This window comes from Plecotus auritus (assembly GCF_963455305.1).
Source record: "Plecotus auritus genome assembly, chromosome: 5".
Taxonomy (NCBI): Eukaryota; Metazoa; Chordata; class Mammalia; order Chiroptera; family Vespertilionidae; genus Plecotus; species Plecotus auritus.
In genome coordinates this window covers 186,180,355-186,195,705 of record NC_137776.1, presented here as the reverse complement: position 1 = coordinate 186,195,705, position 15,351 = coordinate 186,180,355, and the positions used below count along the sequence as shown (strand labels likewise).

General features: G+C 69.9%; 1 protein-coding gene across 13 annotated transcripts in view; it reads right to left on the bottom strand.

The window, feature by feature from the left end:
• KCNT1 (potassium sodium-activated channel subfamily T member 1) overlaps window positions 1-15,351 on the bottom strand; it is a 49,180-nt gene that overhangs the window by 17,604 nt on the left and 16,225 nt on the right. For 4 of the 13 annotated variants that reach the window (XR_013960596.1, XR_013960597.1, XM_080668097.1 and 1 more), the window contains exons 1-11: window positions 14,873-15,044; window positions 10,801-10,842; window positions 7,375-7,454; window positions 6,607-6,706; window positions 4,669-4,725; window positions 3,919-3,973; window positions 3,782-3,841; window positions 3,269-3,343; window positions 3,108-3,191; window positions 2,604-2,698; window positions 1,623-1,803 (exon numbers count right to left, since the gene is read on the bottom strand). Coding sequence is in view for 11 of the 13 variants with exons in the window: in XM_080668097.1 (XP_080524223.1) it covers window positions 1,623-1,803; window positions 2,604-2,698; window positions 3,108-3,191; window positions 3,269-3,343; window positions 3,782-3,841; window positions 3,919-3,973; window positions 4,669-4,725; window positions 6,607-6,706; window positions 7,375-7,454; window positions 10,801-10,842; window positions 14,873-15,027 (984 nt within the window). In the remaining 2 variants the exon portion in view is untranslated. Of the gene's footprint in view, window positions 1-1,622; window positions 1,804-2,603; window positions 2,699-3,107; window positions 3,192-3,268; window positions 3,344-3,781; window positions 3,842-3,905; window positions 3,974-4,668; window positions 4,726-6,606; window positions 6,707-7,374; window positions 7,455-10,800; window positions 10,843-14,872; window positions 15,064-15,351 lie in introns of those variants that run through there. The other 9 variants (XM_080668099.1, XM_080668098.1, XM_080668105.1 and 6 more) reach the window with 7 other exon arrangements.

Here is a 15,351-nt window from a genome sequence, read left to right as displayed (position 1 = left end):
GGAAAGTGGGGTGCGGCTGCCTCGAGGGCCCTCCCGGCTCAGGTGTCCCCAGCACACACAGGCCTTCCTGTGCTCTGGACAAGGGGGCGGGGGCGGGGGCCGGGGGGGTGTGTGACGGTTCTGAGCACAAGGCTGGGGAGAGCTCAGGGTCAGCAGAGGACCCTCTGGTGGACTGGCCGACGGCTGCAGTTGGGTGCCCTGTGCCCCGTCCCAAGCATAGACCAGCTGGCCCCCCTCTGGGTGTAAGCACAGGTGGGCACTGGGCTAGGTCCTTGCCCGCTTCCCAGCAGACTGGCCGTGGTGACAGGTGACGGGGAAGCGCTGGGCACTGGCTGGTGTGCCTCACGTGGTCCCACGGCTGCTGCTGCACCGGCGAAGGCGCCTGACTCCCACCCCTCGGGACACCCTGCCAGCCCTCCTGCCCCACACTCAGCCCAGGTCCCGGGAGGAAGAGGCACAGGGCAGTCCTCGCTCTCCACACTGACGGCTGAGGGCTGCATGGTTACCAGACCCCCCAGCCCCGCAGGGTCCTGTGGAGGGCCGTGCTCCCTCTCCGGCCCTCTCGGTCCCGGCCTTCCCCACCCCCCCGAAGGGGCTCACCTGCAGCGGGAACACCCAGCCTCGCTGCCCCCCCCCCCGGGACAGCTCACCTGCAGCGGGAGCACCCGGCCTCGCTGCCCCTCCCCCCCCAAGGGGCTCACCTGCAGCGGGAACACCCAGCCTCGCTGCCCCTCCCCCCCCCAAGGGGCTCACCTGCAGCGGGAGCACCCAGCCTCGCTGCCCCTCCCCCCCCCAAGGGGCTCACCTGCAGCGGGAACACCCAGCCTCGCTGCCCCCCCACCCGAAGGGGCTCACCTGCAGCGGGAACACCCGGCCTCGCTGCCCCCTCCCCCCGAAGGGGCTCACCTGCAGCGGGAACACCCAGCCTCGCTGCCCCTCCCCCCCCCAAGGGGCTCACCTGCAGCGGGAGCACCCAGCCTCGCTGCCCCTCCCCCCCCCAAGGGGCTCACCTGCAGCGGGAACACCCAGCCTCGCTGCCCCCCCCCCGAAGGGGCTCACCTGCAGCGGGAACACCCGGCCTCGCTGCCCCCTCCCCCCGAAGGGGCTCACCTGCAGCGGGAACACCCAGCCTTGCTGCCCCCTCCACCCGGGACAGCTCACCTGCAGCGGGAACACCCAGCCTTGCTGCCCCCTCCACCCGGGACAGCTCACCTGCAGCGGGAACACCCAGCCTTGCTGCCCCCTCCTCCCCCCAAGGGGCTCACCTGCAGCGGGAACACCCAGCCTCGCTGCCCCCCGCCCCCCGGGACAGCTCACCTGCAGCGGCAGCACCCAGCCTCGCTGCCCCTCCCCCCGGGACAGCTCACCTGCAGCGGGAACACCCAGCCTCGCTGCCCCCTCCCCCCGGGACAGCTCACCTGCAGCGGCAGCACCCAGCCTCGCTGCCCCTCCCCCCGGGACAGCTCACCTGCAGCGGGAACACCCAGCCTCGCTGCCCCCCGCCCCCCGGGACAGCTCACCTGCAGCGGCAGCACCCAGCCTCGCTGCCCCCGCCCCCCGGGACAGCTCACCTGCAGCGGGAACACCCAGCCTCGCTGCCCCCCGCCCCCCGGACAGCTCACCTGCAGCGGCAGCACCACGAGGGCCACGCAGATCATGATGACGACCAGCAGCTGGGACGGCCAGATCTTGGGCGTCACGTCGCCGTAGCCCACGGTGGAGAAGGTGACGATGCAGAAGTAGAAGGACGTCAGGAGGGACAGGTTCTCGCCCGCCCGCTCCAGGTGCTGGATGCCGCAGGTCCTGCCGGCCGGCGGTCGGGTCAGGGGCGTGGCAGGGCCTGGCCCCTGAGCCCCGGGCGAAGCTCTGCCCGTCCACGGGCCCGCCTCACCCAGAGACACAGTGGCACGGGGCCGAGCCCGGGTGCCCCAGCCCCCGACAGCCCGACCCCAGGCCAGCGCTTCCCGCGGAGCCACACCCCCAGCCTGGGGCCCCTCCTGCCTGGTGGCTCTCTGGAGACCCTGCATACCTCTCCAGGGGTGTGGGCCTGGCGTCAGGGGGGCCTCCACCCCCCCTCAGGGCCTCGTCCCCACCCAGGAGGTCAAACGGGGTGGGGTGCTCAGACCCTGTGCGGCACGGAGCTGGACAGTCCTTCCGAGGGCCACCCCCGAGAGGTGCCGACGCAGGGCCTGGGGCCACAGCACACACCACGGGGCAGCGCACACAGTGCTCGGGGGCCCCCGCCCTGGGTGCACCGTGGACTGGCTGCAGGAGGGAGTGGCCGAATCTGCCCTGCGGACGCCCCGTCCTCTCTGCGGAGGTCTGTGTGTGGGGCGAGGCAGGAAGTGCAGGGCCTTGGAGCCTGCACCCGGACCGGCCTCACCAGCGCCAGGCAGGACCTCGGCAGGAACACGGGCAGATGTGGGGTGCTGGGCTCCCCACCTTGCTCTCAGCTAAACCTCAAACCAAAGGGCCAGTCCCAGCCACTGAGCTGCCTCCTGCGGCCCCGTCCTCCTCCCATCGCCCACCCCGCCGAGGCCACCTGACCTCTGTCCTGGGCCTGGGCCTGGCCCTGCCCACGGAGGGGCCCGGGGGCGGCTCACCCCGTGAAGACCAGGCACAGCAGGGTGCAGAAGAGGATCAGGACCTGGTTGAACATGGCCGACTGCGTCCGCAGGATGGCGCGGTGGAAGTCATTCTGTGGGGCGGGCGCCGGTGGCAGAAGCTGGGACCTGCACGGAGCCCAGGGCCCTCCCCTGGCTGGGACGGGGTGGGGCGGAGGGCACGGGATTGGGGGGGTCCTGCACAGCCAGAGGCCGGCCCTGCGTGCTGCACCCCATTTTACAGTTAGCACGGGAGGCGGCCAGGGGCCTGGAGTGAGGCGGGGGGACACGGCCCAGGGCCTGCTGACATTTCTCAGCGTGCACCCGCCTGGGCACTCAGCGGAGGGTCTGCTCGTGGCCCGTTCGCTGGGCCGGGTGGTCCTGGTTTGCGTGCCCCCCTGCCCTCACCTGGCACCTCACCCTCCTGCTCCCCCAGGCCCCCTTCCCCAGGGCAGGAAAAGGGCGGGTCTCTGGGTGACACATTGGGGGGGCGGGGCAGCTCACGATCATGTTCTCCAGGGCGTGCTTGGCCAGCCAGCAGTTCAGGAACACGGGGATGAACAGGTTCCGCAGCGGCGCCCAGAAGATCTGCAGGGAGACGGGTCAGGGGGCGGGGGCTGGCGTGGGGGGCTGGGGGGCGGGCCGGCTCGGGGCAGCTCACCCACCGTGATGATGAAGGGCAGCGTGTTGATCATCTCCAGGACGAAGGACACACGGAAGATCTGCTCCCAGATGTTGCCCTGGGAGCCGGGTGGGCAGGGTGGGGAGAGATCAGCCAGAGGTCAGGGGTCAGAGGTCAGGGTGGAGAGACCAGCCAGAGGTCAGGGCAAGGTGGGGAGAGAACAGCCAGAGGACAGGGCGGGGTAGGGGTTAGAGGTCAGGGTGAGCTGGGGAGAGACCAGCCAGAGGTCAGGGGTCAGAGATCAGTGTGAGGAGAGATCAGCCAGAGGTCAGGGCAGGGTCAGAGGTCAGTGTGGGGAGAGATCAGCCAGAGGTCAGGGCAGGGTCAGAGGTCAGGGTGGGGTGGGGAGCGATCAGCCAGAGGTCAGGGTGGGTGGGGGGTCAGAGGTCAGGGTAAGGTTGGAGGGTCAGAGGTCAGGGTGGGGTGGGGGTCAGAGGTCAGGGCGGGTTGGGGGTCAGAGGGGAGGACAGGGCGGGGCGGGCGGGCGGGCACGCACCTTGTAGCTGAGGTAAATGAGCAGCATGGTCTCCAGGAAGCTTATTATGGCCACGATGACCTAGGGGAGGGGGCGCCTTAGCGGGGGTGGGGCCGGCTGGGGGGGCGGTGCCCCTCCCACTCACCTGGGTCACCCACAGGGCCATCTTCCTCTCCACCCACAGGATGGGCGCCCTGGGGAGAGAGAGGTGACCTGGGCGGGCGTCCAGCCTGGCCCTCGGAGGGAAGGGGAGGCTCCGGGAAGGGGGCCGAGGACCCAGGTGGCCTGCGGGCCCGTCTGCCTCTCCCCGGTCCTGTGACGGGCCCTTCGCACGCACGGCCTGCAGGACCCTTGCGAGGTCAGGTGACACGGGGAGGGGGTCCTCACGAGACACTGGCGGTCGTGGGAATGGAAGAACCGGGGCGGCTCCATGAGGTTGGAGGCCGAGAGAGGGGCAGGAGGCCGAGCGGCCGAGCGAGCCCTCGTCTGGGTGTGGGAGAGCGGCAGGGAGAAGGCCCCACCTCCCGGTGGCCACGCCCCAGGACACGGCCTGTCTCCTGCAGCCGGTGCCCGGTCCCTCAGGGACCACCTGGCGCTGCTGACGGGGCACCTGCTCCCCTGGCTCAGAGCATCGCTCACAGGTGTCCCCCCCTCAGCCCCCCGCCATCCTCTAGCAGCTCAGGGGCAGGCAGGGCCGCTGTGGTGACCCCCGGCTCTGCAATTGCTCCTGGAGCCCTCGGGGTGCCCTTCAGGGACACCCCAGTCCTGCCCACCGCTTGCTGGCCCAGGCTCAGGGGATCCAGGGGCCCCCAAGCTGAGGCTGGGCACCGTCCGGCAGCCTGGGCCACAGAAGCCTCCAACCACCCACCCCTGGGCCCCGGGCCTCCCAGGGAGGGGCGCGAACTCACCAGTTGATCTTGGGGGACGACTCATTGAAGGTGTAGTTCTGCTTCGGGCAGCCCCAGCTGTGGAGACAGAGCTGGCCTGGCCCTGGCCCCCTGCACTGCCCCGAGGACCTTCCTAGCGCCGCCGAGGGCTCGGGGAGCATTGGGGGCCCCCTCTCCCGACCCAGGGCCACACCCCTGCATCTCGGAAGGGCGGGCAAAAGTAGGAGGACACCCCCCTCAGGGATGAGAGAGGGGTGCCCGTAGAGAACCAGTCTCAGCAGGCCGTTGGGACGGGCTATGTGTGGGCACAGGTGGCCCGGGGGGGAACTCCTGGGGGGCTTCCTGGAGGCGGAGGCCACGGACAGGGCCAGTCAGCATCCACTGAGAGGAGAGCAGCAGCTCAGCCCACGGTGCTGACGCCAGGAGGCTCACCCTCTGTCCCTCCGGCCCGATGCCCACTCGGTGAGAGGGGCCGGGGCGCGGCAGACATGCCCCTTCAGCCCCAGACCGTAACCCGTGCCAGCACCCACCAGGGGACCCACGCAGAGCCCCCGGTGGCAGGCAGCTCCCGCCCCTTCCCTCACACGACCCGTTTCCCTCCGCCGTACGGGCCGCTGTGATGGCCAGCCATCCCGTCCCGTCCTATCCATCCGCACACCCTCCCGCGCTCACCCGCCACCCAGCCCCGGGCCAGGTGCTGCCCAGGACAACAGACCCGGTCCCCAGGGGAGTGGGACCAGGCGCCCGGAGCCTCTGGGGTAAACCGGGCTCACTCCCCAGCAGGGGGCGTGCAGGAGGCCGCTGATCCCTGATTCTCTCTCATCATGGATGTTTCTACCTCTCTCTCCCTCTCCCTTCCTCTCTAAAATCAATTTTAAAAATTTATTAAAAAAAAAAAAAAAAGACCCCGCTCTGAGGAGGTGGCCAGAGGAGTGGCGGGCCATCCAGAGGACGGTGATGACCAGGCCGCACGCCGACTGCGGGGCCGCAGCCGTGGTGCCCGCCCTGGCAGGGGCACGGAGGGGCCGGACATCTGAGGGAACAGCCTGTACGGGAGCGGGACAAGCAGGGCCTGAGCCGCCGAGGAAAACGCGGGAGAGAAAGGGTGGCCTGCGTGGCCCTGGGTGTCCCAGCAAGAACTGACAGCCGGACAGAAGGCGTCCGGGAACCGGGACCAGGACCGTGGACCCGAGAGCCTCCAGGGGGGAGCAAAGCCACGGCCGGAAATGGGAGCGAGGACCAGAACGCACAGCGTCACCCCAGAATCCCCACCCGGGGTTCAGGGAGTCCAGAGCGCCAGGGGCGGGGAGCTAGCCGGCAAGGACTTCGCTCTAGACATCCTGGCCCTGCGTGGACCCCGCTGGGCGTCCCCGGGACCACAGAGGCAGGAGAAGGGGCCGAGGGGACCCACCAGCACCCGCGGGGGAAACCACTCCCACCAGGACCCGCGTGGAAGCGCGTGAGCTCTGCAGCCACCACAGCAGCTGGGAGACGCCGCAGCGAGAGGGAGGGAGGCCCGTCCCCTGCAGCTGGGCAGCTGACCCTGACCCCTGACCTTGGGGCCTGGGCTCAGCCGTGCAAACAAAGGAGCAACTGAAGAGAGGAGCCCTCGGCCCAGGTGGGACCAGGCGGGGAGCAGAGCCGGGCTGAAGCCTGCCCTTCGGGGAGCGGGAGCTGTGTCCAACCGAGGACCCACCCTGCCAGGACCCGGCAGCCGCGGGTCACCGACCAGGGCGCCACCATCTCCCCTGCCCAGGACCGGTTGCTCAGTGGAGCCTGCGGGCAGCGTCCAGGGCACTCCTGGGGCATGGACACTGGGGGGGAGGGTCACACTGGGGAAGGACGGACCCCCGGGGCCCTGGACAGAGGGCGTCCGGGGGCCGGCTGGGTGCTGGCCACAGACCTCCAGCCACGCCCATCGCCTCTGCCACGGCAGCCCCAGCCCCACGGGCCACCCACCATCCGATGCCCAGGGCCGGGTCGTCCAGCAGGACTCGCACAATGTAGAGGAGACACGTGAGCAGCTTCAGGGAGAAGTTGAACAGGCGGATCCTCAGGCCTGCGGGGGGGCGGGCAGAGTGGGGGTGTCAGGCCCCCCGGACCACCCGGGGTCCCCCTGCTAACACTCCTCGCTCTGCACCCTGGACGCTGGGCTGGCCGCCCCCAGAGGAGCAGGGTGCCCATGGGCAGGATCGGGGGCGGGGGGGCTGGGGAGCACACCCAGGACTCGGTCATGACCTCTGCACCCCGCCCTGCACCCCAGGAGGGTCCAGTGGCCCAGCTCTCCCCAGGAAGGCTGTAGACAGAGTCTACAGGGGCGTGGGGGCCGCACTGAGGGGCCAGGGGTCCCCCAGGGTGAGGGCGGGAGGGTCGGGGCCCACAGGGAGGAGGCTGGGCTGAGTCCCTGACGGCCATGGCCCATCCCAGGGTTCAGCAGGGTCCCCACAGGTTCCAGGCCCAGGTCCTGCTGCGTGGAAGGTGGCGTGAAACCCAGATGGGGCACTGCCCCTGCCCCTGGGCCCACCACCACCCCAGCTGCCAGGCCCCTGCCAGCCCCCTTCATAGCTGGACCCTTCCCCGGGGACCCCCCCCAGCCCCTGGGGAACCTCCCCACTCCATCCCCTGGAGAACCCCCCACTCCACCCCCAGGGAACCCCCCACTCTAACCCCCGGGGAATGCCCCAACCCCCCGGGGGAACAACCCCCCCCCCCCACAGGCACACTCACTGGATCTCTGGTTCTTGATGAAGAACAGCTTGAGTCGCTCCTTGAAGGTGTTCTCATTGACGTAGAACTCCACCTGGACCCTGCGGGCAGGAGTGGGCGTGGGCTCAGCCGGGGGCTCAGCCGGGGGCAGCCACAGCCCCGCGCACCGGCTTCTCCCACCCTGGAGGAGCCCAGAAGACAGACAGACGGATGGACGGACAGCAGCAGGGTCGACACCTCCACCTCGGATGGGAGGCCCCAGGGCCCAACGCCCCCACAGGCCCCAGCAGACCTGCCCGAGGGCCTTACACCTGGGTGCCCCCCAGGCTCCCGGGAGGCCACCTCTCCGGGGCCCCAGCCTCAGTGGTCACGGCCAGCCACCAGGATTCAACGTGCCCCGTGCGGCCCTTGGCACAGGCTCCAAACATGTCACATCACCTACACAGAACGTTCTAGAAGCCGCTGGGAAGTTGCTTTGCTGGTGGCTATGCCTGGAGGCTTGCTGCACCGGCAGGAATGTCGGGGAGGTGGGCCCCGTCCCTCGGGCTCACCTGCACCCCCCGCCGATCCCCAGACACCCTGGGCCCCTCCCAGGCTCCCAGCGACCTGGAATCAGCCTCCCCCACCCCCGCAGCCCCAGTAGGAATGAGTCAGATGTAGGGAGGGGGGGCGGGCAAGGCTGTCTGGTCTCCTTGACAACATGGGTCCTGCAGGTGATGAGACACTGCCCGCCCTGCTGGCCCGGTGAGGGCCTGACCCTCCACAGGAGTGACAGACAGCAGGCGGGATGGCCGGAGCGGGCCCTGGAGCCGGGGCGGGCGGCACGGAGGCCTCAGAGCCTCCCTCCGGGATGTGGGGAGCACATGCCCCCGAGAGGCCAACACCCGGGGTGCTGGGTGGGCAACCTGCTCTGCGCTGGCACCGGCCGCCCCCCACGTGTGACCTCCTGCACCCCCTGTCACAGGCTGTCTGCCGCCCTTGGCAGGACAAGCCCAGGAACCCACAAGCCAGCCATGGCTGTCACCCCAGAACGAGACAGGCGCCGGCCTCCCTCGGGGGGGGGGGGGACCAGCCGTGCAGGTGAGGCAGCACCAGTCCCATGCCACGGCCACGGCCACACCGTGGGAGCAGCGCCACGCCGCCCGCGGGCCCTGGAGGCCGAGCCGGGGCCACAGGGGCCGCTGCTGGTCACAGGGCTCCAGGGCGGGAGGACGGGGTGGCAGGGGCCCTTCCCCCTCAGGACCTGGTGCAGGGGGTCACCTGGCCACACTCGGGCTCCTGGGGCTGGGACAGCAGGACAGGTCTCCCATAGGCCAGTGGGGTCCCAACCCAGAGCCAGAGGTCAGGGTACCCCCTGCACCCTCCCTCCCTCCTGGGAGCCCTCCCCCGCCTCCCAGCTCTGAACCCCTGAACCCCACCCTCTGTAGGTGCCGCCTGGAGCCGGTCAGGGAGGCCCTGAGGGTCTCGGGGGAGCCGGTCAAACGCCCTCCTCTCTGAAGTCAGGGCTCAGACAGCCGGTCGGTGAGGGCGGGGCACGCGCCCCACAGCCCAGCCCGTGTTCCTGGGGACCACCGGCCCCAGGACACCCAGCCCGACACACTCCCCGCCCGGCACAGCCCAGCCTCAGAGGCGGAGCCCCCACTCCTCGTGTCCCCCACAGGCCTCCCAGCCACCGCCCCACCCGGCCATCCTGTCCCCTCCACGCCCGCTGAGCCCAGAGCTGGGAAACTGAGGCGGACTGGGATCTGCACTGGCCACTCCTGCCTCCTGCCCGGGCCGTCCCAGCCCCTTCCCGGGGACCCCACCCCACACCCCTCACCGCCCCACCCCTGCATGTGCACCCCCTGCCCAGCGTGTTCCCGGCCGGGCCCTGTGGGGTCAGGGCTACTGACCAGGACTAGCCCTGCTCCCATGTGTTTGCTCCCAGGTCCCGCACCCCCAGAACAGCGGGGCCAGTGCTGGCTGACCCTCTGCCCCTTGCCCTGGGCTGCGGACCCCCCTCTGGGCGGACCCCGAGGCCTCGGTGGCAGGATCCACGCGGAGGGAGGGAGAAGCTGCAGGCGCAGGAGGTCGAGCTGCGGGCCAGCGACCTTCACAAACCCTCCTTCTTCCCCTTCCATATTTCATGAGCTGTGGCCGCCTCTCCCTCCAGCACCACCACAAAAAGTAAATTACAGACTCCCACATTACGGCCACGGGCACAGTTCAGCCCAATTCTATCGGTGCTAGGCCAACCCTGCCGACACAGAGGGACGCCCGCGGAGCCGCCGGACCCGTTTCCCGGGCTCAACGACCAGCTCTTGGCCTGGGGGCACCAGGCCAGACATGGGCCTGCCCCACACCTGCCCCAGCCGACCTCCTGCCCTGGGGACCTCCTGCCCTGGGGACCGGCAGTGACAGGGACGGCCTTCCCCAGCGGTGGGGGTGCCTGGCAGGGGTCCTGTGACTGTGGAGACCTGAAAAGGTCCCTCTCTGCCTCTCGGGCTCCCCCCTCAGGTCTGGCTAAAGCAGGGGTCCTCAAACTTTTTAAACAGGGGGCCAGTTCACTGTCCCTCAGACCGTTGGAGGGCCGGACTATAGTTTAAAAAAAAACAACAAAAAACTATGAACAAATTCCTATGCGCCCTGCGGGCCCGGGACGCGTCGGCTGCTAAGCAGGACAGGCAGCGGCACCCGGCGGGCCGGATCCATGTCCTCGGCAGGCCGCATGTGGCCCGCGGGCCGTAGTTTGAGGACGCCTGGTGAACGTTCGCTTCTGGTGGAGGTTAGATGGGACCCGCCAGCTCAGATGGTGCCGGCAATCAGGGCCGATTCCGTCCTGTGCGTCCCCACGCCGGCCACACCCTCGCCCAGAAAAGGCGGCCCCTGAGCCATAGACCACGCGTGTGGCGGACGCCCACCAGGGGCAGTGGGAGGAGGGTGATGTCGGCAGGGCTCTCCCCACCCCGCGGTGGCCCAGTTGTGGCTCGAGGGCCCGTTGTGGGGCAGGCAGTGGCCACATTCACGGGAAGCCGCTCTCAGGAGCCGGGGAAGCACTGGACGGGGAGTCCGGGCCCCAAGAAACCACGTGGTCAGTGACCCTGGAACGGGACTTGGAGGTGCCCACAAACGGGGGGGCCACGGGCAAGGGCAGAGGCAAAGAGGGCCCTTCCTATAGGAGTGTCCGTTCTCACGCCTTCACTCACTCGCTCCTTCCTTTGGCAGGAGGCCTGGCGGGGAGGGCGGGGCACGTCGGAGGCCTCGGCGGCCACTGGCCACTGCCAGGGCCCAGGTAGGTCTGGAGCAGGTGTGCCGTCCCGGCCTCAGCCCCACGCCCAGACGCTGCAGCACCTGCAAGGAGGCGCTGGCCGGCACAGCTTGCCCCACCCTGTGCGAGGCTGGGCACTCGGCGGTGACCCCACGGGTCCGGTCTGTCCCCCTGCGGCCCCTCCCCGGCAGGACACTTACTGAGACAGGGACGAGTCCAGGCTGAAATCCTCCACAGGAAGCCTGGGGACAGACACGGTGGACACGTCAACACGGGGACGGACGGACGAGGGCCTGGACCCCGGGCCAGGCGGGCACAGGCCAGCAGGGAGGCTCTGGGGGAAGGTGGGGGCGTGCCCATGCACATGCCCTGACCTGTGGAGCCCCAGGCGAGGCGAGGTCACTGCTGGCGGGGCTGCCCCGGCCCGGCCCTCGGTGCAGAGAGAAGCAGCACAGCACGTGGCCCAGGCACATGCACCTCCCCCCGGAGACAGGGTGACGACCACCCCGAGGTGACCGCACCCCAGGACCGGGCCACCCCGTCACCAAGCCAGCAGGTCCCGACCTGCGTCGGAGTGCTCACGGTCCCTGCTCCTCCCGGCCGGCCCCGCAGCAGGGACCCTGCGTCCAGGAAGGGGCACCGTCACCCTCACTGCACACCCGCAGGCTAAGGGCAGCCAGGGGGCCCTGGCTGGACGAGACAACCAGGGTTCGAGTCGGCCTGGCCGGCCACGGCTCCTGGTCTCCAAGCAGCTGACTTCCTTCCACTCCACCACCCGTCAGACCAGGCCAAAGCGGGGGCTGGTTCGGTGTGGCCTGTGCCCGGGGAAGAAGCTGGTGGGAGCCTGGGGCTGAGACCCCCTGTCCTGGGGGGGACCTGACAGGGTCTGCTCTTTGCTGATGATGCACCTATGAGAGTCCAGCCCCCCCCCCCTTTTAAAAAATATTTTTTTATTGATTTCAGAGAGGGAGAGAGAACATCCATGATGAGAGAGAATCATGGATCGGCTGCCTCCTGCACGCCCCACACTTTGGTTCGAACCCGCAACCCGGGCCTGTGCCCTGATGGGGAATAGAACCGTGACCTCCTGGTTCACAGGTCGACACCCAACCACCCTCTCCTGGTCCTCAAAGCAGCCAATTCCCAGGAGAGGAAGCCAAGGCCCCCAGCGGACCCCTGCCTCCTAAGGAGCCCCAGCAACGAGGGAGGCCGGCCTGCAAGGCGGGTCACAGCCACACGCCCACCAGCCTCAGCGGGGCCCTTGGGGTGGGCAGGCTCCCCCACAGTGCCCCCAAATTCTGACGCATGGGGGGTGAGGTGTTGGCAGGGTGGCGTGGGGGACTGTGCACAGAGCACAGAGCCAGGCTTAGCGGGGCCGGAGCTGGGTCACTGTGAGCTTCTGGTGGGCTCAGGTTCCCTCTCACTGGCCCTGGCGCTGCCCAGCTCTGAGTTGGGGCAACAGGTGCATCAGGGGCTGGCACGTGCCCGGCAGAACCACAGCCGGTGGCCTCGGGACCAGGGGCTCACTGAGAGTGGGTGAGGGGTGAGGGTGCTGGCGGGGAGGCCCAGGAAGTGCAGTGTCCAGCTTCCTGGAGGGGCCGGGCCGTGTGCAGGTGGGATTTGCAGGAAGGAGGGGGGCGGGGTGGCAGGGGTCCCAGGCCATTCCTGCACGGAGGATACGAGGTCGAGCAGGCTTGAACTCTGACGGGCCGGGGTCACAGCTAACACTGAACCCAGAGGTCCTGGGGCACAGAGGAGAGTGGCACCCCGAGGACCCAAGACGGACCCCAAGACAGAACCGCCCGATGGGGAGGGAGGGACCTGAGGGGATAGGGCCTTGCCTCCTGTGGCACCCACCCTCCACCTTCCTGCTCCTCGGGGACCCCCTTTCCCTGCTCACCACCCGCGGCCCCATGCACACCCACAGGAGGGTCCCCACTGCCACCCGGCCCTGCCTCCCAGTTCTCCAACGTCAGCCCTGAGGCACCCCCGTCTGCCACGACTCCCGTCCAGAACCCAGGACCCACATCCTAGCTCTTCTGTGTCCCCTTCTCACCCCCCGTCCAGCCTCCCAGGGAGTATAGCAGGGAGCCCCTCACGCGGGTGAACCCAAGCCCTGGGAGTGGGGGAGGAGGCAGCAGGTCTTCCTCCCAGCCTCGCCTGCCCTCCCTCTCCTGGTCCTTCCTTCCAGGTCAGCACACCTGGCACTGGGCCTGCAGGTGTGAGGCTGCCCCACCCCCCAGGGGCAAGGCCACTGGCCCCAGGACAGTTGGGGGCCCCCGGGGCCCAGCGCAGCCCTGACCCAGGGGGTTCACTACTTGGCTGCTCCTCCCTCACTGGGTTCCCAGAGAAGGAAGGAGAGGAGCCCAGCGGGGTGGGCAAGGAGGAGCTGATGGTGGCCATGGCGTCCAGGCGACGGGTGTGGTGTCCTGGCTCAGGCACGGCGGGCACCTCCCTCTCCCTCTACTCCGTCCCTCTGCTCACAGCCGTGGGGAGGCCTCCTGGGGCTCTGGGCTGCCCTGGGGACCTGGGGTCCAGCGAGCCGAGACCCTGGCTGCCTGCAGAAGGCACCAGGCCTGCAGGACGGGGCAGCTGCAGGAGCCATGGCCACCAGCGCCCTGAGACAGAGGGCACCCCTCTCCTGCTCGGGTCATGCTGGAAGCTCCATCAGACCCTGCTCCTAAGGAAAGCCCTGCAAGTCCTCTCTGCTCAGGAACCTGCCGTGGCTCCCTACTGCTCCTGTCCCCAGCATGCATGCCACCCGGGGGAGAGGACGCTGCAGGGCGCCAGGCTGTGGGGCACCAGGCTTCAGGGGTACCAGGCTGCAGGAGGCTGTGGGGCACAGGCTGTGGGACACCAGGTTGCAGGGGGCTGCAGACAGCTCCCACTCTGCTTTGCAAAAAGAGGCTGATAAGGACCCTACCCCCCAGGGACTGCTGGGGGATTGAGGGAGGAGGCTGCCCACAGGAAGGGTCAGCACAGGACTGGGGGCAGTGGGGAGGGGGGGGCACGGTGGGAGGCTGCCTCGAGGAGGAGGCGCCCCAGCGACATGCTGCTCTGTGGGCTCAGACGTGGCCCCGGGCAGCACCTGCCATCCCTGCGGGAAGGGGATGAGAGTGCAGGGAGCCGGGCCCTTCAGGGGCCAGGCTGGCTGTACCCAGAGCCCGTGGGATCACTGCCCCACGGTGCCAGGAAGAGGACGGAGAGGAGAGGAATCGGTGCCCAGGGCCCTGACCGGTGCTCGCCTCCCTCCTGCCCAGGGCTGCCCGCTGGCCGCTTCAGGGGAATTGGAGGCCCAGGAAACAGGGTGTGAAGGCGAGGAGGACCCAGCAGCCTGTGACCAGGTGGGAGGGGCACCCTTGGTCCTGCCATCTGCCAGGCCACGTCTCTGCCAACCCCCACCCCAGCCCTGACAGGCCTGGCACCCCTCCCCGGATGCTGGCCCGGTGGCCCCCTCTGCCTGGCCAGCCTGCACCTCTCTGCCGATACCCGGTGCCCCCCCCCCCGACCCCCCGAAGCACCCGAGCCCAGGAAGCTCTCCTTGCCCGGCCCAGCCTGCACCTCTCTGCCGACACCAGGGTGACTCTGATTCATCTCCGTTCCACCCCCACCACGGGATCCAGGAGGTGCTGGCTGGTGCCAGGGCCCAGATGGAGCCTCAGCACCCTCATCTGTGAAATGGGACGATGCCCTCTGCCCGCTGCACTCAGAGGGGCCGGGGAGGGGTGGGCACTGCCCCTGCCTGGCCGGGCTCCCCCAGGGAACCAGCTTCCTGCACCCCGGCTGCCACGGGCTCCAGGCCCAGCTCTCATCTGCTGGGCAGCCTCCCGCAGCCTCCGGGCCTCCTGGGCCTCGGCTGCTCACCTCTGAAGCGGGGACACGGATGCCGGCCTGGCCTCCCCCAAGCGGCCGCTGAGACCAACGTGAGCATGAGTGTGGTCTCCATGGGACAAGGCTCCAGCTGGGACCACTGAGCGTCAGCCACACCGCCAGGCCCCCATGTCCCTTCTCCCCTCGTCTCACCGGCAGGCCCGCTGTGTTAACCTCTAAGAGCAGGTTCACAGGGTCCCCAAGGCAGGCTGGACACACTCGGGGTGGTCGGAGCGCTGGGGTAGAGGTTCCAGGGGAGACCCAGGCCGCCAGCCCCCCCACTTCCCGCGGCCGCAGGCACCGTGCAGCCCAGCGGAGCGCGTGCAGGGCGCAAGCGGCTGCATGGAAAGCCCCTCCCGGCGGCAGCGCTGCGCGCGCGGGGTCCCTGGCCCACGCCCCTACCTCTGGCCCACGTCGCTGCCCACGGAGCCCCCGCCGCGGGCCGGCAGCAGCGGGCTGAGCCCGTGCGGCTCCTCGGGGGCCGAGGCGCTGGCCGGGGCGCCCCCAGGGCCCGCCTTGCCCTCGGAAGGCGAGCGCGGCAGCTTGGCCCGCGCCATCCTGCGGGAGCGCACGGGCGGCGGGAGGCGGGAGGCAGGCGGGGGCGGCGCCGGGCGCTACCATCTTGGCACCGCCCCTCGCCCTCCCCGCGCCGCTGCCGCAGTGGAACGGCCCTGGGGGGGAACCTGGGAAACTGGGGGAGATGCACCCCCCCACCGGGAGCCGGAGCGCCCAGGTGCACTGCCCTCCGCCACCCCCCCCCCCCTCGCGCGCAAAGGACGCCCCTGTGGGAGGGGTCTCAGCCCGGGGCTGCCTCAGCTGGGGCTGCCTCAGCTGGGGCTCTTAGCAATAGTCACAGCGACAGGCAGGCCCTGGAGAGGGAC